Source organism: Lampris incognitus, chromosome 12 (genome assembly GCF_029633865.1).
Source record: "Lampris incognitus isolate fLamInc1 chromosome 12, fLamInc1.hap2, whole genome shotgun sequence".
Classification (NCBI taxonomy): domain Eukaryota; kingdom Metazoa; phylum Chordata; class Actinopteri; order Lampriformes; family Lampridae; genus Lampris; species Lampris incognitus.
The window spans coordinates 6,946,390-6,968,889 of NC_079222.1; the positions used below are offsets into that span (position 1 = coordinate 6,946,390).

General features: G+C 47.9%; 1 protein-coding gene across 1 annotated transcript in view; it reads left to right on the top strand.

The window, feature by feature from the left end:
* vldlr (very low density lipoprotein receptor) overlaps window positions 1–22,500 on the top strand; it is a 104,438-nt gene that overhangs the window by 63,154 nt on the left and 18,784 nt on the right. The window contains exons 8-15 of the mRNA XM_056291188.1: window positions 293–415; window positions 2,028–2,150; window positions 6,963–7,082; window positions 10,722–10,847; window positions 13,788–13,959; window positions 15,267–15,491; window positions 17,604–17,722; window positions 19,287–19,426. Of these exons, the coding sequence (XP_056147163.1) occupies window positions 293–415; window positions 2,028–2,150; window positions 6,963–7,082; window positions 10,722–10,847; window positions 13,788–13,959; window positions 15,267–15,491; window positions 17,604–17,722; window positions 19,287–19,426 (1,148 nt within the window). The remainder of the gene's footprint in view (window positions 1–292; window positions 416–2,027; window positions 2,151–6,962; window positions 7,083–10,721; window positions 10,848–13,787; window positions 13,960–15,266; window positions 15,492–17,603; window positions 17,723–19,286; window positions 19,427–22,500) is intronic.

Sequence of the window (22,500 nt, forward strand, 5' to 3'; positions counted from 1 at the left end):
TGCAGTAAAAGGTCTGTTCACGTGGGTTCTGCTCGGTAACGCCGGAGTGAAATGGACCGGTGTGACGACCAGCGGACGAAGACCCCGAACGCCGGTTTTCAGTCTGGAACTCAAATTCTGTCATCGTGTGGAAAAGACACCTCCATTTTATGTGGTCAAATCACCGTCCGGCCCCTTGAAGCATGTTGTGTACTACTGTGTGTGGTAATGGTAGTACACAGCCAGGTACAAGTCATCTTCACAAGTTCTCAAACTTTGTGTGTCTGTGTGTGTGTGTGTGTGTCCTCACCAGCTGTGCGCACCTGTGCAGCGGATCAGTTCAAGTGTGACGACAACAGCTGCGTCCCCGGCAGCAAACAGTGCAACGGCCTCCGGGAGTGTGCCGACGGCTCGGACGAAGCCAACTGTCGAAACAGTAAGTTGTGCTGATACGGCCCCGTAACTCAGGACAGGGTCCACCGGCGCCAACGTTGGGTTTGTTGCCTGGTTTTGGACCCGGCTCTGTGTGTGTCACCGCCTCACGGGGCGATGTTGGGCTTCCCAGAGAGCATCCGGATGTGGGCCACTTCAGGCAATGATGCGGCACTGGCGGCCTTCTTCTGGCCCTGACAAGATGGATGTGAGCCTGAAGTGGCCCACATGTATAACAGCAAATATGGCCCAAATATGCCAAATCAAATGTGGGCCTTTTTTGGCGAAGATGCGGTGCTCTGGGCAACATGTGATCTGGATGTGACCCTGAAGTGGCCCGTGTGGTAAATGGTGAATGTGGCCCAAATAGCACAAAACAAATATGGCCGCCTTTGGCAAACATGTGGCACATGCGGCATTGCTGCGGCTCGGTTCTGGCCCAGATCTGGCAAACGGCAGCCATGATTCCATGCGGCTATGCGGGGCCGGATGAAAGTGTCGGGTGTGGGACGGGTCTGGGCCAGGGCAGTTTTGCTGTCTGGGTTAGGACTTGGGTTTTGGGTTAGAGGGATATATTTTGCCGGTAATAACCAGCACGTGGGGTATTTTCTTTTGTACATCTGACGGCATTGGTGCAATTAACAACCTGCCGAGAGACGACCTTACTTTGTGTCATTGTGTTACATTACTATACATGTACCAGTATGTATTAGGGCTGCCGGGCCGACTCGAGATTCAAATCCGAGGGGGCGTCCGGGTGGCGTGGTGGTCCGTTCCGTTGCCTACCAACACGGGGATCGTCGGTTCGAATCCCCGCGTTACCTCCGGCTTGGTCGGGCGTCCCTAGAGACACAACTGGCCGTGTCTGCGGGTGGGAAGCTGGATGTGGGTATCTAGCGCCTCCTCTGGTCGGTCAGGGCACCTGTTCTGGGGGGGAGTAGCGTGATCGTCCTACGCGCTACGTCCCCCTGGTGAAACTCCTCACTGCCAGGTGAAAAGAAGTGGCTGGCGACTCCACATGTATATCGGAGGAGGTGTGTGGTAGTCTGCAGCCCTCCCCGGTGGAGCAGCGACCGGGACGACTCGGTAGGGTGGGGTGATTGGCCGGATACAATTGGAGAGAAAAGAGGGGGGGGATCCCCCCCCCCCAAAAAAACCCAATCTATTTGTCAAAGATATTTTCACTAGGGGACTATCATGACTTGGTGTATAGCTGGCATAATAAGGGGTTTAAATGGCGTTCACCGTAGCGAAAACCTGTTTCTGTGGAAATGAAAATGGTGCAGTAATGTGTGTGTATGCACACATATATATATGTATATATATGTGTGTGTATGCATATATACATATATATGTGTGTGTGTGTGTGTGACAAATGTATTCTGATAGCATGCGAAAGCCGAGCACGAGTCTCTGCATTATGACATGAATTAATAACAATACTGACGACCCACCTTTCATAATTAACATAGTGCGTATGCCCAAACATGCAGGCTCCGCTGCCCTTGCTAGACGTCACATTTAGGAGTCGGGTCGAATTTAAGATGCAGTATTAGACTCCCTTTGAATCGTGCACGTGGTTTCATGAGAGACGTGTTTCTCCGTTTCCTGCACAGTGACTCAGTGCAACGGGCCAGACAAGTTCAAGTGCCGCAGCGGCGACTGCATAGAGATGAGCAAGGTGTGCAACAAGGCCAGAGACTGCCCCGACTGGAGCGACGAGCCAATCAAGGAGTGCAGTAAGTAAACCGGGAAGGCGCTCTGGGTGTTCAGTCACTGCTCGTCAGCCAATCAACCAGTTAACCTCTGTTAATCCAGATAACTAGGTTCATCCATCACTCTTCTAATGCCCCTTTTCCACTGCACGGCACCGGCTCCGCCCGACTCCGCTCGCTTTTTTCGGTTTCCCATTGGGCGAAAGTTGGGGATAGTACCTGGTACCGGGTCCTTTTTTTGGTACCGCCTCCGACGAGGTTCCGAGTGAGCTGAGTGAAAGAGGGGGCCACCGGCCTGTAGGTGGTGTAGACTAGGGATAGGCAACGTGGTCCAGAAAGGTCCGGTGTGGGTGCAGGTCTTTGTTCCAGCCAAGGAGTTACACACCTGAGTCTACAATTCAAGGTGCTTAGCAAAGACTGTTGGTTGACTACCAGAATCAGGTGTGTAAGTGCTTGGTTGGAACAAAGACCTGCACCCACACCGGACCTACTATATGGACCATGTGGCCTATCGCTGGTGTAGACTGTGGAGTCCTGGCCTGACGTGTTAACAACACAGATCCTGACAGGACACCACAGAAGAAGATGGCCGCTGCTTGGACAGCTGCTGTGTGCGTCAATTGTGGGTTGTTCCTATAACCTTTTTCATATGCTAATCCAGCGTGTCCTCGTGCAGCCCTCAAGGTCCCCCCTCCTCTGCAGGTTTTCCTCAGCTGTGTTTCCATAACATATTTTCATGCGCATTTTGAAGCATCGCATTAGAAAAGGTCCACGGAAACGTCCTCGGTGTTGCAGAAAAACAAGTGTTAGGCTTGCTTGAGGTGGTTTTTCTTGCCTTTTTCGAAAAGAGTTAATACAAAAACGAACATTTGCTATGTTATCGACATATTTCTGTATAAACTAGTAAACATACTGACAAGAATTTACACTAAGAATAATACAATACAAATACATAAGGCAATACAGCGTGTGGTTTTGTATGTCGTGATATCTGTTTTAATTTTTTTTCTTCTTGTCTGCCAAATAGATGTGTGTAAAACAGCCGCCTTTCCTGGTTTGAGTGTGATGGGCACTGCCGTACAGTGGGGGGGGGGGGGATGGGGGGCTGGTGAATTTATAATAAATTATTTCAATTTTACGTAGTGAAAAATTGCCTGGCCTTGTAAAATAACTCGTGCTTTTTATCGATGGACGCGGAGAGACGAGTTCTTCACCCTTTGAAGAGACTGAAGCATGGGAGGGAAATGACATAGGGGGGCGGGGGGGGGGGGGTTCAAAAAAATTAACTGGCACTTAGACGTTGCAATGACTTCAGATCTGCTTGAGTAGGAATTCTATTGAAAATGCAGTCAGAAAGAAAAGAAAATGGCGGCATATCTATGCGAGTGATCCGGCTTCGTGTACACAAGACAGTATTCCTTGCGTTAATGGAAACTGAGCGGTTCTGTCGAACTAGTTTCAGAGGGTTGAAAGGTAAACGCGTCTTGATGCGGTGTCCAGGTGGCGTGGCGGTCTATACCGTTGCCTACCGACACGGATCCGGATGGCCAGTTCGAATCCCCACGTTATCTCCGGCTTGGTTGGGCATCCCTACAGGCACAATTGGCCGTGTCTGCGGGTGGGAAGCCGGGTGTGGGTATGTGTCCTGGTCGCTTCGCCAGCGCCGCCTCTAGTCGGTCAGAGCGCCTGACTGGGGCGGAGTCACGTGATCCTCCCACGCGCTACACCCTCCTGGCCAAACTCCTCACTGTCAGGTGAAAAGAAGCGGCTGGCGACTCCACCTGTATGGGAGGAGGCGTGTGGTAGTCTGCAGCCCTCCCCGGATCAGCGGAGGGGGCGGAGCCGCGACCGGGACGGCTCGGAAGAGCGGGGTAATTGGCCAAGGACAATTGGGGAGAAAAAGGTTGAAAAATCCAAAAAAAAAACAAAAACACGTCTTGATCCGTGCTCAATAATCCAGGCAAGAAGATCAAAGAAGGTTGAATCATCTGGATACAACGTTTATGGTTAATAAACATTGTATCCAGTTGATTCAATCTTCTTTGAAAGGTAAACGTCTTTCGGTGCTTTGAAGTGCTCAGCGGTGGAGATGGATGAGAAGCGGTTCATATCGCTTGAGACACTGTTTCACATTTTTGGACAGTAAACCACTTTTCAAAGGATACTATGAGTCAAACAGGAAACATCTGCACCGCAGTTTACATTAGTGTAGCCGGGTCTATTTAAATGTTAGAAGCTCGCTGTCACCGAATGGACGGAGCTGCTTTGAACTTTGGCTGGAATACGTCTGAATTCCCTTATTTTATTTTATTTTTTGCTCTTTCTGCACTGGAGGAAAGCCATGACCTATATATAGAAACAGAGAGCGTTTCTAGATGATTCAAAAAATACTCTGTCAAGTATGTATGATCATGTCCCATTCCTTGATGTTGGCAGTAGTGCCGCATGACTGATGGGCAGTAAGGAGACACGCATGATGCTAAAAAACCTCAAACTGTGCATTCACAATTCGCCGATCGTCCATTTCGCTGAGTGAAAATCTCTCCACTGCCTTGTAAAATACATTTGCCCCCGCTATCAAAGAGATTGCCGTTGAATATTTATCAGCAGTTTCAAGTTGGAGCTGCACCATTACTATTGATTTTACAAAATCGGGTCAAGGAAGGCAGACCTCCTTCTGTAGTCTGTATACGTTATGAATGTATTATGAGTTCTTCTGTGTCGTTCAGTGGGAGCTTATTGGTGTTTTCTACTACATTAATCTGCCGTTCCTTCAAAATTAACAATGCTTGGGGGCGTCCGGGTGGCGTGGTGGTCTATTCTGTTGCCTACCAACATGGGGATCGCTGGTTCGAATCCCCGGTTCGAATCCCCATGCTGCCTCTGGCTTGGTCAGGCCTCCCTACAGACACAATAGGCCGTGTCTGCGGGTGGGAAGACGGATGTGGGTATGTGTCCTGGTCGCTCTACTAGCGCCTCCTCTGGTCAATCGGGGCGCCTGTTCTGGGGGGAATCGCGTGGTCCTCCCACGCGCTTCGTCCCCCTGGTGAAACTCCCCACTGTCAGGTGAAAAGAAGCGGCTGGCGACTCCACATGCATCGGAGGAGGCATGTGGTAGTCTGCAGCCCTCCCCGGATTGGCAGAAGGGAGGGCTCAGAAGAGTGGGGTAGTTGGCCGGATACAATTGGGGAGAAAAGGGGAGAAAATCCCCCCCCCCAAAAAAATATCAACGCTTGAACCTCATTCGTCATATGTCGTTTAGGGCTGAAAAATATATTCTTTCAGAACAGACATTTGCAATATACATATATGTGCCATAGTTGGGTTGTAAGGGTTGCATTGTAAGGCGAACTGGACCCATCAGTATTGGGCTGTGGAGGCATGGAGGTGTTTAGCAGAGATGGCAGTGGGGTTTTTAACTAGATTGTTTAACACAATCTTGGAAAGTGAGAGGATGCCTGAGGAGTGGAGAAGAAGCATACTGGTACTGATGTTCAAGAATAAGGGTGATGTGCAGAACTGTAGTAACTACAGAGGTATAAAGTTGATCAGCCACAGCATGAAGACATGGGAAAGAGTAATAGAAGCTAGGTTAAGAGGAGAGGTGATGATCAGCGAGCAGCAGTATGGTTTCATGCCATGAAAGAGCACCACAGATGTGATGTTTGCTTTGAGAATGTTGATGGAGAAGTATAGAGAAGGCCAGAAGGAGGCGCATTGTGTCTTTGTGGATTTAGAGAAAGCATATGACAGGGTGCCGAGAGAGGAGGTGTGGTATTGTATGAGGAAGTCGGGAGTTGTGGAGAAGTATGTAGGAGTGGTGCAGGATATGTATGAGGGCAGTGTGACAGTGGTGAAGTGTGCGGTAGCAATGACAGATGGGTTCAAGGTGGAGGTGGGATTACATCAAGGATCGGAGTCCTATCCTGTTTGCAATGGTGATGGACAGGTTGACGGACGAGATCAGGCAGGAGTCTCCGTGGACTATGATGTTCGTGGATGACATTGTGATCTGTAGCGAGAGTAGGGTGCAGGTGGAGGAGAGCCTGGAGAGGTGGAGGTATGCACTGGAGAGAAGAGGAGTGAAAGTCAGTTGGAGCAAGACGGAATACCTATGCGTGAAGAGAGGGAGGACAGTGGAATGGTGAGGATGCAAGGACTAGAGGTGATGAAGGCGTATGAGTTTAAATACGTGGGGTCGACTGTCTAAAATAACGGGGCGCGCAGAAGAGAGGTGAAGAAGAGGGTGCAGGCAGGGTGGAGTGGGTGGAGAAGAGTGTCAGGAGTGATTTGCGACAGAAGGGTACCAGCAAGAGTTAAAGGGAAGGTTTACTAGATGGTAGTGAGACCAGCTATGTTATATGGTTTGGAGACAGCGGCACTGACGAAGGCGGAGCTGGAGGTGGCAGAGTTGAAGATGCCAAGATTTTTGTTGGGAGTGACGAAGGAGGGCAGGATTAGGAACAAGTATATCCATCACCACTACAACTTACTCCAGTCTGACCAACTGTCGCTGAAATCAAATAATGGATGCAAGACAACGTCCTCAAACTAAATTGTGATAAATCTGACATGATCATCCAAAATTGGATTCAAGAGTGTCGCATTTGTTTATTTTATCTTGTGTAAAGCGTCTTTTTGTACCTTGAAGAGCACTATACATATAAAATGTATTATTATTACTATTATTATTATTACTTGCCTCTGGTTTCCCACAGTAGCCAGCTGACCCTGAGCTCAGGACTATTTCTCTCAATCCCCCTCGGAGGGATTAATAAAATGGTGCGTGAGGTGTGAATGAACTCTCGGGTGTTGCCACCCCCCCTCTTTCCCCAGATCTGAACGAGTGTCTTATGAACAATGGCGGCTGCTCCCACATCTGCAGAGACAGGGTGATTGGCTTCGAGTGTGACTGCACACCGGGGCTCCAGCTCATAGACCACAAGACCTGCGGAGGTGAGTTATGTCGCCTCACTGCAAGAAGGTCCTGGGTTCGAACCCCAGGACTGTCCAACCTTAGGGGTCATCCCAGGTCGTCCTCTGTGTGGAGTTTGCATGTTCTCCCCGTGTCCGCGGTGGGGTTTCTCCGGGTGCTCCGGTTTCCCCCACCATCAAAAAGACATGCATGTTAGGGTTTATACTCCTGTCTGTGCCCCTGAGCAAGGCACGGCCAGACGAACTGGAGTTGGTCCCCAGGTGCTGCACGGCGGCTGCCCACTGCTCCTAGCTACACAGCTAGGATGGGTTAAATGCAGAGACGACTTTCCCCACAGGGATTAATAAAGTTTCTCAAAATAAAAAGGAAAAAAAAACCAAAATCTTTCGGTGGCTAGGCAACCACAGTCACCTGTCACTCATTTGTGTGTCCGCGTTAGCAATAAGTGAATTAGCTAAACTCTACCTATGCAAGATATCATTTTTTGTCGTGGTCAAACAATGGATCTTTTTTTATTAACGATGCAATTATTTCTCTAAAACATGGAGATGTGCAGAGCGCTTTCTGGAGTTCGTCTCCTCCATCTTTGTCGAAAACTGTTCAGTTGTGAAGGCCCGCCCCTCGGCTCTTGTGATTGGACAGCAGAAAAGGAGCGGCGGTGATGTAGGACGTTTTTCTCGTCAGAGTCTAACTTTTTTTCAACTTGAGGCGCTCGGGGCATTTTTTCCAAAAACACAAACAGCACCTATCATTAAAAAAACTGGCCAAAACATCTGAAACTCACTGAACATGTTTAGAAAAAGACTCCTCTGCCAAAAATGCATCAAATATAATCACAGCCCAAGTATTTGTCCTCATGAAGACTGAACCATCAGTCGTTTAGCTGGATTAATTGTTTACTTGTTTGTGTTTAAGGTTTAGCTTATTTGCTTGGATAAATAGCCTCTATTTTTTCCACACTCTTTCATTATTGTTTCAATAAAAAAACAAGACTGAAGACGTGGTTCTCTCTTTAGGACGTCCTTATCAAACAGGTCATAGCGTGACTTGTAGGCGGCTCATATTTGGCTGGTAGAAGGTCTTCTGGCCTCGGAAGGCAGTTGGCTGGATAATATGATTGGTTATGTCCTTCTGCTCTAATCTTAAATCCTCTTGGTTATGCTGAGGGGGGGGCACTGATCCCACAATGAGTATCGGTATTGAGGCTGATCTTGGCCTCACGGCCTGGATCCTATTCTGGAAAATGTATGTAATCCGGTTAGGAGTGACCACGGCCTGTTGGCATTTGGTCTCTCTGTGACGTAAAAGCCGTTATTACCCCAACAAAATGCTGAGGCTGTAGATCTCTCAGTGGTGTTTCCGGCAGTTGCCAAGAAAACATTAACAAACATTAAGTTTGCCTAAAGGTGATAATTGCTTCAGTACAATTACAAAAGATGGTGCTAATAGGAAAGTGGTTTTATGGAGATGTTTTGGAATAAAAGTTGTATTTCATAGATGAGTATAAATTACTTAGAGGGTAACATGTAGAATTATGTAATGAGAAACCTTTTTGGAGGTAGGTTATTTTAAAGCTGCAATCCGTGACTTTTCTCGTTATTTTATCCATTTGAAATGTGATGATGATGATGATGTGGCTGTGTTGGACAGACAGTCAATCTTCCAGTAGAACACTGTTGTAATATGGTTGGATGAAACCCCGTATCTCAGGATTAATTGACTACGGGCCCAGTGCCCTAACGTCTGTGGTCATGAAATCCTTCGAGAGACTGGCGTTGGCACACCTGAAGGAAATCACAGTCCCCGTGCTTGACCCCCCTGCAATTTGCCTACCGAGCAAACAGGTCAGTGGAGGGTGCAGTCAACATGGGATTGCAGGATACCTTCCGACACCTCGAATCCCCAGGGACATACACAAGGGTCCCGTTTGTGGACTTCAGCTCGGCGTTCAACAACACCATCCCAGATATCCTCCACTCCAAACTCACCCAGCTTACTTTACAAACCCTCATCTGCCAGTGGATTAAAAACGTCCTGACAGACAGGAGGCAGCTGGTGAGGCTGGGGAAAATCACATCCAGTGCCCGGACAATCAGCACTGGCGCCCCCCAGGGATGTGTGCTCTCCTCCCTACTCTTCTCCCTCTACACAAATGACTGCACCTCAGGTGACCCGTCTGTTAAGCTCCTGAAGTTTGCAGATGACATAACCATCATTGGCCTCATCTGGGATGGTGCCGAATCTTTATATACGTAGACTGGAGGTTGATCAGCTGGCCCTCTGGTGCGGCCATAACAACCTGGAGCTGAATACGCTCAAAACTGGAGATGACGGTGTAGCCCCCCAACACTGCCCCCCCCCACCATACCCAACAGCACGGTGTCTGCAGTGAAAACCTACAGATTTCTGGGTTCCACAATCTCCCAGGACCTAAGGTGGGCATCCAACACAGACACAATCATCAAAAAGGCCCAGCAGAGGACGTACTTTCTCCACCAGCTCAAGAAGTTCAACCTGCCTCAGGAACTGCTGATTCAGTTCTACACTGCAGTCATCCAGTCTGTCCTCTGGACATCCGTCACTGTCTGGTTTGGATCAGCCACCAAACAAGACAGGGACAGACTACACCAGACAGTTAGGTCTGCAGAGAAAATCATTGGTGCCAACCTGCCCTCCAATCAGGACTTATACACCTCCAGACTCAGGAAACAGGCAGGCAACATCACTGCAGACCCATCACACCCTGGTCACAACCTGTTCCAACTCCTCCCCTCTGGTAGGCGCCACAGAGCACTGTACCCCAAAACAACCAGATATAAAAACAGTTTCTTTCCGCAGGCTGTCATTTAGATGAACGCTTAACACTGTCAAATAAATCCAACCATGTGGTATATACTGAACTGTACATTGTACGTACGTATACTGGTACCCTCTGTCATGTCCATCTACCTCAGGCCTGTATGTAAGTAGCCTGCTAACATCTATTTCAGCATCTCTGATATATTCTCTGCACCATTGCACTTTATCACCTTATTTCGCCTGTATCTAGTCAGTTCTTGTGTATATATCTGAAGATTGTTGTGTTGTAGTGTTGTTGTTCTTTAAGTACACTGAGAGAGCCACAAAACCGGAGTCAGATTCCCTGTAGTGCAAACTTACATGGCCAATAAACCTGGTTCTGATTCTGTCAACAGGTCTGTTTCTCAGACCTGTTGACACTGTTTTTCTGGGACTACAAACCAGGTGTAGCAGGACTACACCTAAACAGTTCCCACCCATGTGAAAATGGATCCTGGGACAGAAGCTAACGCAGACAGTCTGATGTATTACGAACTACATTACACTATGTGGGAACAGATTTACTGTAGTGCTTATCATCTGTCCTACAGCAGCATGGCCACATCTGCATCATATTGCAATCGTTTTTGGTAAAGATGACAGTTAATATCATGCAAACTTACTTCGTGGTCCAGATTGATAAAATGATCATTTATTAAGGGAGAAAAGTTACGGATTTCAGCTTTAAGTTTGGCCTATTGGCAAAGTGTAGAGGAATTTGTAATCAGAAAGTGACTTCATTTAAAAAGAAAAACAATGATTTAATATGCTAATATGGCTGCTGCCACCTGTCACTCATTGTCACCCTTCTCTCCATACAGACATCAACGAGTGTCTGAACCCCGGCATCTGTAGTCAGATCTGTATCAACCTGAAGGGCGGCTACAAGTGCGAGTGCCACAACGGCTACCAAATGGATCCCACCTCTGGAGTCTGCAAAGCAGTAGGTGAGTCAACATGTACGACCTCACCGGGCCGTTAACATCAGCTCTCAGTGGTTTTTTGGCTTTTTACTCATTAGAAAGAAGCAATAGCAGGGCGCCCGGGTAGTGTAGCGGTCCATTACGTTGCCTGCCAACACGGGGATCGCTGGTTTGATTCCCCGTGTTACCTGCGGCTTGGTTGAGACTCCACATGTATGGGAGGAGGCATGTGGTAGTCTGCAGCCCTCCCCAGCTCGGCAGAGGGGGTGGAGCAGCGACCAGGACGGCTCAGAAGAATGGGGTAATTGGCCGGTTAGAACTGGTCACAGAATCCCGTTCATTTCCAATGAAACTGGGATCTAGATTTGCAGTATGACAATCGGTTATTATGACCACCAGATAATACCAGAGCCACGAAAACTGAGGAAACGGAGGATAGCCACTTTGAGTAGAACCGTACGTGAGTTTAAAATGTTGAACATCTGGAAATTTGGATAGCGTTTCATTATTTAAGGTTAAGGTAAGGGTTTTTTTTAAGGTAAGGTTAGCCAAGTGCTATAAACGGTCAGCGAAGAATTAAGGAATCAGAAAGAACGTCAGCATTTTTTTTCAAAGCGAACACAAAAGCATTTCAGCATTGGTCAAAGATGCGGGGAGTGTGAGGTTAAAGGTGCGAGTCTCCTCCTGCTGGGCAGCATGTTAATATCCGTACTACTGTAAATGGGCCATGTAATGTCTGCAGCTTCACTGGGTTCTCCAACCAAGCACCGGTTTACAGACCATGTCTGCAGCTGTGAGGGACCCGGGACGGGGCCCGAGCAGCCTGCACCAGGTTCACTGGTGCTTCATGAAGGACGAACCTGCTGAAAGACTGGACAGGGCTGGGTTAAAGGGGTGTTGCCGTTTCTCAGCGTCGTTCATGTCACACGGCTCCATGCTGTGTGAGCCGTTGCTGGAGTTCAGATCCAGCTCTAAAGGGGTTTTTGCAGGATCATCTGTTATAAACAGAAGCTCCAGAGTGTTTACTGGTGTTTGATCCAGAACATGTTTTTAGATCCATTGAAAATATCTAGAAATTTAAAGACGCTTCCAAAGGAGTAAGGTGATAGAGTGACTCCAAACTCAGGTTATGCAGCGATTGTGATGTTTGCAGCCAGTAGTCCCAAAATGTTGGCCTGTCTTCAGGATCCTGAGGTCTTGGTCCTGAGGGGAAGCACTAATGTGTCTAGTTGAAGCTTTTTTGGGGGGGGGTCCCCAATTTTCTCCCCAATTGTATTTGTGCAGTGGCCCCACTCTTCCGAGCCTAACCAGAACCGGTCACTGCCCCTCTGCCGATCCGGGGAGGGCTGCAGACTACCACATGCCTCCTCCCATACACGTGGAGTCGCCAGCCGCTTCTTTTCACCTGACAGTGAGGAGTTTCACCAGGGGGACGTAGCACGTGGGAGGATCACACTATTCCGCCCCCCGCCCCCGACCAGAGGGGGCGCTAGTGCAGCGACCAGGACACATACCCACATCTGGCTTCCCACCCGCAGACACGGCCAATTGTGTCTGCAGGGACGCCCGACCAAACCGGAGGTAACATGGGGATTCGAACCGGCGATCCCCGTGTTGGTAGGCACCGGAATAGACCGCCACGCTATCCGGATGCCCGCCATTCAAGGTTTTTTGTTTGTTTTTTGGTAGTCTGAGCTCTGCGTAAGGATTGTTCTTCAGTGCATGGTGAGGAGTGAAAGAGATGAAACGAAGAGAGTCCTGACAGAAGAGACGCTTCGTCTGTCCCCAGCGTAATAATCAGGATCAGAATCATGGAGCTTGAGTGTGGGATGTACTGCATGGTAGAGGACGCTGTCTGCTGATTTATTTATTTTGTTCTTCTTTGTGGTGAAGATATACCTTTCTGTTGCTGGTTTTGAATACATATTTCTTCAGTCCCTTCTTTCCTCTACCCCCTTTCTCTGCAGTGTTGAAGATATGCTCATAAGTCATGGGCACTTCCTTTGGGTAGAATTAGCTTGTAAAAACTAACACTTTGGGGACGGCACGGTGGCGCAGCGGTTAGCGCGGTCGCCTCACAGCAAGAAGGTCCTGGGTTCGAGTCCCGGGGTACTCCAACCTTGGGGGTCGTCCCGGGTCGTCCTCTGTGTGGAGTTGGCGTGTTCTCCCCGTGTCTGCGTGGGTTTCCTCCCACAGCCCAAAGACATGTAGGTCAGGCGAACCGGCCTTACTAACTTGTTCCTAGGTGTGTGTGTGTGTGTGTGTGTGTGTGTGTGTGTGTGTGTGTGTGTGTGTGTGTGTGTGTGTGTGTGTGTGTGTGTTGGCCCGGCCCTGTGATGGTCTGGCGACCTGTCCAGGGTGTTTCCCCGCCTGCCGCCCAATGGCTGCTAGGATAGACTCCAGCATCCCTCTGACCCTGAGCAGGATGAGCAGTTTATGAGTCGGGGGGGAATCCGGGTGGCATGGCGCTCTAGTCCGTTGAATACCGACACAGGCATCGCTGGTTCGAATCCCCGGGTTACCTCCGGCTTGGTCAGGCATCCCTACAGACACAACTGGCCGTGTCTGCGGGTGGGAAGACGGATGTGGGTATGTCTCCTGGTCGCTGCACTAGCGCCTCCTCTGGTCGGTCGGGGCGCCTACTCGGGGGGGAGGGGGAACTGGGGGGGAATAGCCGATCCCCCCCCCCACGCACTACATCCCCCTGGTGAAACTCCTCACTGTCAGGTGAAGAGAAGCGGCTGGCGACTCCACATGTATGGGAGGAGGCATGTGGTAGTCTGCAGCACCTCCCCGGATCGGCAGAGGGGGCGGAGCAGAGGGGGTGGAGCGGCGACCGGGACGGCTCGGAGTTGAATTGGGGAGAAAAGAGAGGCTTGGCATCGTGGGTTTTTTTGTTATTCTGAAAGTCCAACTCAACAAAACCTTTCACCCCCCGCCTCCCCCCCCGTCTCTCCCCACCAGGTAAGGAGCCCTCTCTGATTTTCACCAACCGCCGTGACATCCGTCGCCTGGGTCTCGAGAGGAAGGAGTACACCCAGATAGTGGAGCAGCAGAGGAACACTGTGGCCCTGGATGCCGACTTCAACCAGCAGCTGATTTTCTGGGCCGACCTGGGACACAAAGCAATATATAGGTAGAGTTTTACACATGCACAGACACACACACACACACACACATACATGAACAGAAACTCAAATGTGTGCTCATAGAGACTCGGTGTGTGACTTGAATCACACTTTACTATTACCTCCGCTACTCACTCGTTGAATTTACATATAATGTTTACATTATATCACGGCGGCATGGTGGCGAAGTGGTCAGCGCCGTCGTCTCACAGCAAGAAGGCCCTGGGTTCGAACCCCAGGGTTGTCCAACCTCGGGGGTCGACCCAGGTCCTCCTGTGTGTGGAGTTTGTTCTCCCCGTGTCTGCGGTGGGTTTTCTCCGGGTGCTTCGGTTTCCCCCACCATCCTAAAGACATGCCTGTTAGGGTTTATACTCCTGTCTGTGCCCCTGAGCAAGGCATGGCTAGACGAGCTGGAGCTGGTCCCCGGGTGCTGCACGGCGGCTGCTCCCAGCTACACAGCTAGGGTGGTTAAATGCAGAGCAGAATTTCCCCACGGGGATCAATATAGTATATAAAAAATAAAAGAATTATGGTGTAACTTTGTTTTTACTAGTTAAAGTGTGTGATTGGCTATATCCACACACACACACACCCAACAAATCTCGTGAGGTGCCGAGCAGAAAACAAACATGGAGTCCTTACATGCTCCCAGTTAGAGTTCGTGACTTGACGAAGCGCCGTTGTGGTTGACGCGTCGACAAAATAATTTAATCCGAAGTGTGCGGACTGTTTTTGCTTTTAGAGCTTTTTTTTCTGGTTCCTTGGTCGGGCGTCCCTACAGACACAATTGGCCGTGTCTGCGGGTGGGAAGCAGGATGTGCGTATGTGTCCTGGTCGCTGCACTAGCGCCTCCTCTGGTCGGTCAGGGCACCTGTTCCGGGGGGGGAATTGGGGGGAATAGCGTGATTTCCCCCCCACACGCTACGTCACCCCGGCGAAACTCCTCACTGTCAGGTGAAAAGAAGCGGCTGGCGACCCCACGTGTATGGGAGGAGGCGTGTGGTAGTCTGCAGCCCTCCCCGGATCAGCAGAGGGGGTGGAGCAGCGACCGGGGCGGCTCGGAAGAGTGGGGTAATTGGCCAAGTACAATTGGGGAGAAAAAGGGGGGGGGAATACACCACACACAAAACAATGCCTTGCTCACAGGCACATTGGCAGTAGCTTGAGCGAATGGAGAAGCCTGATTCACATACTTCTTCGCTCTGTCTGGGGATTCAAACCAGCCGACCTCTCGGACACAAACCCCTCCCCCCATTTTGTTCGACGAGCCGACAGATGGCTTGACGAGGTTTTTCTGACTCTGTCTGCCCTCCAGCACCGTGCTTGACAGACGGGGCGACGTGGGCGCCCACACCAAGGTGATCGATAACGTGCAGACCCCCGTGGGCGTCGCCGTCGACTGGATCTACAAGAACCTTTATTGGTCGGACCTCGGCACCAAGACCATCGCCGTGGCCAATTTCAACGGGACGAAGCAGAAAGTCTTGTTCGACAGTGGGCTGAAGGAGCCGGCCTCCATCGCAGTGGATCCTCTGTCCGGGTGAGTGGCCATGTGCAGTCCTGTCTGTTTGGTGGGTTGGTTGGTTGGTTGTGTAATCTGGGTTGTTTCTTGTCATCGTAGCAGTGAAACACAACTTCATTCGGCAGCAGTTGTTGTTGTTTTGTGTAACTCAAGGATAATCTGTTACCTGAAGTTTCCCACAAAATGAGGTCTGAAATATTTGCGGGAGCGTTTTCTCAAATCTGGTTCTGGGTATTGGATATTAAACATTACATTACCTAACGGCTTCCACGTGATGAACGTTAGTTTATTTCATGAATATGCTATTTCTGCAAATGTCAAGTCAAATTATCTGCCTAGCCTTAAGTCACAATTGAGTCCCAGAGGATTTAGCAACCCCATTTCAGTTGTGTCACCTACAGCAGTGTTTCTCAACCGGGGGTCCGCGGACCCCTAGTGGTCCGTGGTGTAATTGCAAGGGGTCCGTGAAAATAAAATATCTTTAAAAAAAAGATCCTATGACATTTATAGAAATAGGATTATTTTACTCAAATGTGACTGAGACCTTTATCTACCTAAACTATAAAGGGTAACAGGACTTTTTTCTCTAATTACATCTGTTTCACAAGTGTAATTTATTGTATTTTAATAAGAGATCTCGCTCCCGTTTGCATTGTTAAAAGTTACTGCATAAGAATTGTGTGTTGTTACATATATCTGAAAGTTACTGAATACATATTCTGTTTAGTTACATATATCTGAAAGTTACTGAATACATATTCTGTTTTGTTACATATATCTGAAAGTTACTGAATACATATTCTGTTTTGTTACATATATCTGAAAGTTACTGCATAAGAATTCTGTTTTGTTAACTATATCTAAGTTACAACTGAAAGCTCTTATTTTTGCCCCAAAGAGTGAATAAATGCTATAATGCAATTTAAAATGCAGTTTCTACTGTTTCTACCAAATTGCAACCCCCCTCCCCCAAGATCAGGTGGAGGGGTCCTCAGGGTAGATCAAAAATACGCAGGGGGTCCAGGACCCCAAAAAGGTTGAGAACCACTGGTCTACAGCACCCCCTGTCTTTAGAGGCTTGATTGGGATGAGGAAAAACTCCGTAGAACAAAATGTTGTCAGGGAAATTAGAAATGGGAGCAACCTCAAGAGGAGCATCAGGGGAAGATTCCCTCTTCCAGGACAAATAGACGTGGAACCAGTGGCGGCTGGCCAGTAGAGGGCGCTGGGGCGCCGCCCCCCTCAAATATCAAGAGATGAAAATCTGCTTAAACATGTTAAATATAATTTAGTTGTATTATGCAAATAATTATGAAATAAAAGTGTTTTCAGTCTGTGAGCGCCTGTCAGCAGCGTTAAATATTGGTTCAAATGGTATTTGGTTGGTTCCTGTCTGAATACATATACTTCCTGTCTGAATACATATACTTCCTGTCTAAATACATATACTTCCTGGGTGAGGGACGCCGGCCACACCATACCTTATGTCATGTAAGCCCTCAAACTTGTGGCGAGCAGGTGACCTGAGGCTGCTGTCTGACTGGTTCCTTCAGGTTTTCCAGGGGGCGCCGTTCTCTGCACCCCAGACACTCCCACCTTTATTGGCAGTGAATTGGTATTGCTTTAAAGATTTTTGATCTAATGTGATCGGACAATTCTCGTGGCTGTCAATCATGTTCACACCCACCACCACGCCTCGTCTCGACTGTCAATCATCCACTGTCTACGAACCCTGATAAAATGTGGAGGCTACATTGTGCTTCTTAATAACTCAGCAGCTGTCAGGTGGGCTGTACCGAGGTAAATTGCGCCCCCCCCCCAAAAAAAATGTTAGCACCAGCCGCCACTGCATGGAACATGTGTCGTGGATAGAGTAGACTAACGAGTCGCAATATGTAAATATGAAACAGATATCATGATATGTGTTGATACTGTGTGAAATTCTTCGGTTAATGGGACATTTTCCATATCGTCCGGCGTTAAAATAGAAATTACCTCGCGGGGACACTAAGGATCTACAGCTGCTACCACCACTGCTGATTTCAGTCCAGCTTTCAGGATTTGTAGGTCCAGATTTCACTTGAAGTGTTTGTTGACAACTTTTCTTGCGTGTTTGTGTTTCTACCGAAGGTTCCTTTACTGGTCGGACTGGGGTGAACCTGCCAAGATTGAGAAGTCTGGTATGAACGGCGTGAACAGACAGGTTTTGGTGGAGACGGACATCCAGTGGCCCAATGGAATAACCCTGGGTACGAACATACACACCCACACTTCAGTCAACTCACACATCAGTCAATCACAGTGCACATCATCACAATAAATAATGATAATAATAATAATAATCATCACAAAAAAGTGGATGTGCAGTCCAATTTTGGAGCACCTTTGCATGGTCAGCATGCAGTGGATGTGTTTATTAAATTGGTACAACTCTGTAACATGCAGTAAACAGTCCCTGAGCTAGCTGCTCATTTCAACCGGGATGTATTTTCCCAGTGAATTAACCTTTACATGCCATGCTCACACACACACACACACACACCAAATATATTGAATTAACTGTTGTCATACTTTAGTCAGTTATAAATCTGGTTGAAGTTTCTACCATTTAATAAACCTGGCTGGTGAAGGGCGTCCGGGTGGCCTAGCGGTCTATTCCGTTGCCTACCAACACGGGGATCGCCGGTTCGAATCCCCGTGTTACCTCCAGCTTGATCGGGCGTCCCTACAGACACAATCGGCTGCGTCTGCGGGTGGGAAGCCGGATGTGGGTATGTGTATGTCGCTGCACTAGCGCCTCCTCTGGTCGGTCGGGGAGGGGGAATAGCGTGATCCTCCCACGTGTTGCATCCCCCCGGCGAAACTCCTCACTGTCAGGTGAAAAGAAGCGGCTGGCGACTCCACATGTATGGGAGGAGGCGTGTGGTAGTCTGCAGCCCTCCCCGGATCGGCAGAGGGGGCGGAGCAGCGACCGGGACGGCTCGAAAGAGCGGGGTAATTGGGGAGAAAAAAGGGGGGAAATCCACCGAAGAAAACCCTGACTGGTGACCGAGATGTATCAGAGATTTTTCGCATGATTTGTGTACCCGGCACACACAAAAGTGTGTGTAGATGGATGGATGCCAATAATGACTGACATAGTTGGCTGTGCTGTATCTGTATCCATCTCTATCTGTCTTTATCCATCTAGCTGTGCATCCTCCCACCCATCTATCGAGCTAGCCATCTCTGTTTATATCCGTCTCTCTATTTCTTCTCTCCGTCACCCTCCCACCCTCCTGCTCTATTTATCTCTCTCCAGCTCGCTCGGTCCAAGATGATAGAATGTTGTATTGATTTGCCTTCCCTCCTCTCCCTTTCTCTGCTCTCCATCCGTCATCTTTTCTGACCCCCCCCCCCCCTCCTACCTCCCCTTCCTGTTGCCCCCCCCTCCGGCTAACTCTTTATTGTATGTTCTTCTTTTCCTCCGTATACGTCATTCCTCTCCTTTTCACCAGCTTCTTTTTACACTTTTCTTCCTCTCTGCTATTGTGTCCACTTCTCTCTCGCATCTCTGTCTGCCTCTCGACGCATTTGTCTCCCCTCTTTCCACGTCACCCTCCTCTTCTTTACCCAACTGGTCCCGATCGCCTCTCCTTTTTCTGTCCCTTCCGTTTTCTCTCGTTTTCATGCCATTTAAATCTCTGTCTTGATCCATCTTTCCCCTTTACTCTCTCTCTCTCTCTCTCTCTCTCTCTCTCTCTCTCTCTCTCTCTGTCGCTCCCTTTCGGATCTGTGTCCTCTTCCTCCTCCCCTTCATCACGTCTCTCTCAGACCTCATCAAAGGGAGGCTGTACTGGGTCGACTCCAAGCTGCACATGCTGTGTAGCGTCGACCTGAACGGAGACAACAGGAGGAAAGTCTTGCAGTCGGCGGAGTTCCTGGCTCACCCCTTCGCCCTCACTGTGTTTGAGGTAGGAGGCCCCCAAACTGTCTCGCCTGCACACCGACTCGCTCCAACGGTCTCGCTCTGTCGCTTTTTCTCAGTCGCTATTTCTCTCGCGTTCCCTCTTTGTCACTGTCTCTTGGTTTGTTGTTTTGTCTCTTGTGTCACGGTTTGTTGTTGTGACGCTGTCTCTTGTTTTGTCACCGTCTGTTACGCCACCGACTCTTGTTGTGTTACTCTCTTTTTTTGTTACTGTCCCTTGTGTCACTGTCACGTATTGTGTCGTTGTCTCTTGGTTTGTTGCTTTCTCTTTTTTTCGCTTTTGTCTCTTGTGTCCCTGTCTGTTTTCTCACTTTCTGTTGTGTCACTGACTATTGTGTCACTCTCGTCACTGTCGCTTGCTTTGTTGCTGTCTCTTGATGTTTCACTGTCTCTTTTGTCACAGTCTATTGTTTTGTCACTGTCTGTTGTTGTCACTCTTCTTGTCATTCGCTCTCGTCGCTTTCTTTTCTTTGGTCATTTTCTCCTGTTGTCACTTTGTCTTGTTGTGTCACTGTCTTTTGGTGTCCCTCTCTCTTGTTGTCATTCTCATCAGTTGGACTTGTTTTGCCACTGTCTTGTGTTGTGTCACTGTCTCTTGTATCAGTACATGTATATATGTATGTATGTCCATCAGTACAAATTCCTTTGGGGCAAAACTGCGCGCCTGGAAGTAATGGAAATAGTGTTTTGTTTTGTTTTTTGGAATAGTGTGGTCCTGGCACAAAGAGCTGAATGACCTGAATGTGTCATGATCAAATAAGTCAGCAACCCACAGCTATGCCAGGCCTTAAATGCCAGATCCAAAAGGGTGGAAAAAGATGGTTAAAAGTTCATGGAGAGAAGCCAATTGTTTGCGTGAAACTAAAATGTTTCCTGAACTGGTTCCAGATTCTGGCTGAGTTTTGAACCACAGGATTAAGATTATGATTCTTCAGGTTTACGGATAGTGGGGATGCCAACAATGAGACTGGAGAGAAAAGGAAGGCTAGCTTCTAAATGACCACAGAGGTCTTTCTCTGTCTGCAAATATGGTGATCCAGTATATTTGGAGCAGTTTGGAGATGTTCGCCGACCAATAGTCATGTAAATAATTGGGCAAACCTAGCCCACCCTCCAATTTGGATCTTTCTAGGCTTGCTTTTCTAATCTGAGAGGGAGCTTTGCTCCAAATGAAGATAGAAATAAGATGGTCCAAGTGTTTGAAAATGGATTTTAGTAGTAAAATGTGGAGATCATCTAAAATAGGTATGAAAACCTGGGCAATATTGTCATCTTTACAGAATCCACCCCACAAGTGAGAAGACGAGGTTTGACCAGCGTTCCAGGTCCCCCGTTTTATGCTCTAAAAGTACTTAAAATTGCATTTAAAAAGTGCTTCTAATGAACTTGTGACATAGATTCCTAGGTATGAGAAGCATTAAAAGGAAATTGGTTGTAGGTACTTTGCATAGCTACCTTGTTAACAGGAAATAGTGTGCTTTTTGACAGGTTTAATTTGTAGCCTAAGAGCTTTCCAAAGAGATTTAATAAGTCCAGGAGGTGGGGAAGACTATTGATAGGATCTGTAATAGAGAAGCAAGTCATCTGCATACAGCGATAGCTTGTTTGAGTAGCTCCATTCCTGTCAATCACTGAATCCCCTGGTGGAATCTGATAGCGTTAGCTAATGGTTCAATAGCTATATCAAACAGATATAAGGACAGACAACACCCCTGGCGGGTACCTCTAATGGAGGGCAAAATAATCAGAAGTAATACCATTGGTACACACAGAGTCCATAGGGCTTTAATATATTCTCTTGATCCAATTTAGGAAGGCCGGTCCAAACCTGTATTTCTCCAGAACAATTAGCAGATACCCCCACTCAATCCTGTCAAACGCCTTTTCTGCGTCAAGGTAAACAACAATTTCTGGTTGGAGGTCAGATTTGGAAGAATAGATAATATTTAGTAACCTTCACATTTAAAAAAAAAAAAAAAAAAAGATTGTTGGCCCGAAATATAACCTGTTTGGTCCTGGTTGATAATAGTGGGCATTATCTCTTCCAAATGGTGTGAGAGGGCCTAGGTAAGTATTTCATAATCACAGCAGAGAAGGCTGATTGGTCTATAGGAGCCACAGCCCAGGGTTTTTTGTTTTGGTTTTTGTTTTTATCCTTTTTCCAATAGGACAGAGTGTAGCTTTGAAGAGAGATTGGGGTAACCTCCCACAGGAGAGCATTTTATTGTATATTGATTGTAAAATAGTGGCTGAATTAGCTGAGAACACCGAGGAGAAATCCATCGGGACCAGGAGGAACCAGGAGCTTTTCCGCTTTGCATGGATTTAATCGCATATGTGATATCTTTTATTGATATGGGGCTATCGAGGGAAGGTTTTTCGTCTGCGCACAAGGTGAGGGATATCCAAGGAGTCGGGAAATTAAATTATTGGGTATGAATTTGCATCTTTTTCCGAAGGATATAGATTGGAGAAGTGTTTAAACTGATCGTTGATGACCTGCGGATTGCATGATATTACGTTTGGGCCTATGCTTAACTCTGATATAGCCTTCCTGGTTGCTTCTCACTTCAACAGATGTGGTAATAATTTGACTGCTTTTTCTCTGTGCTCAAAGAGACTGCTTGGATTTTTATCAGAAGCCTCTCTGCTTGTACAGTAGAGAGTTTATTGAATTCAGTCTGGAGCAGGAGGCTGGGCTGGGGTGGCAGAGAGGGCATATCTGCTGTCAGTTTCAAAAATGCACTGGGATATATCTTCAATCTGTTTGGAGCACTGTTTGTTCTCACTGACAGTGTATGATATTATCTGACCCCTAATATAGGCTTTCAGAGCCTCCTAGACTGCACTGCGACATTCCTCAAGTGTTGTTAATTTCAAGAAGGATATCAATTTGTAAGAAACATTATGAATTTGTGGCATGAAAGCAGGACAGGATCTAAACGCCAACTACGTTGTGGACCTATATTATCTGGAAAGTGTATATCCATTTGAAATGGACTATGGTCCAAAATGACAATGTTGTGGCATTGGCTGTTGCAGACAAATGGTAGCAATCTA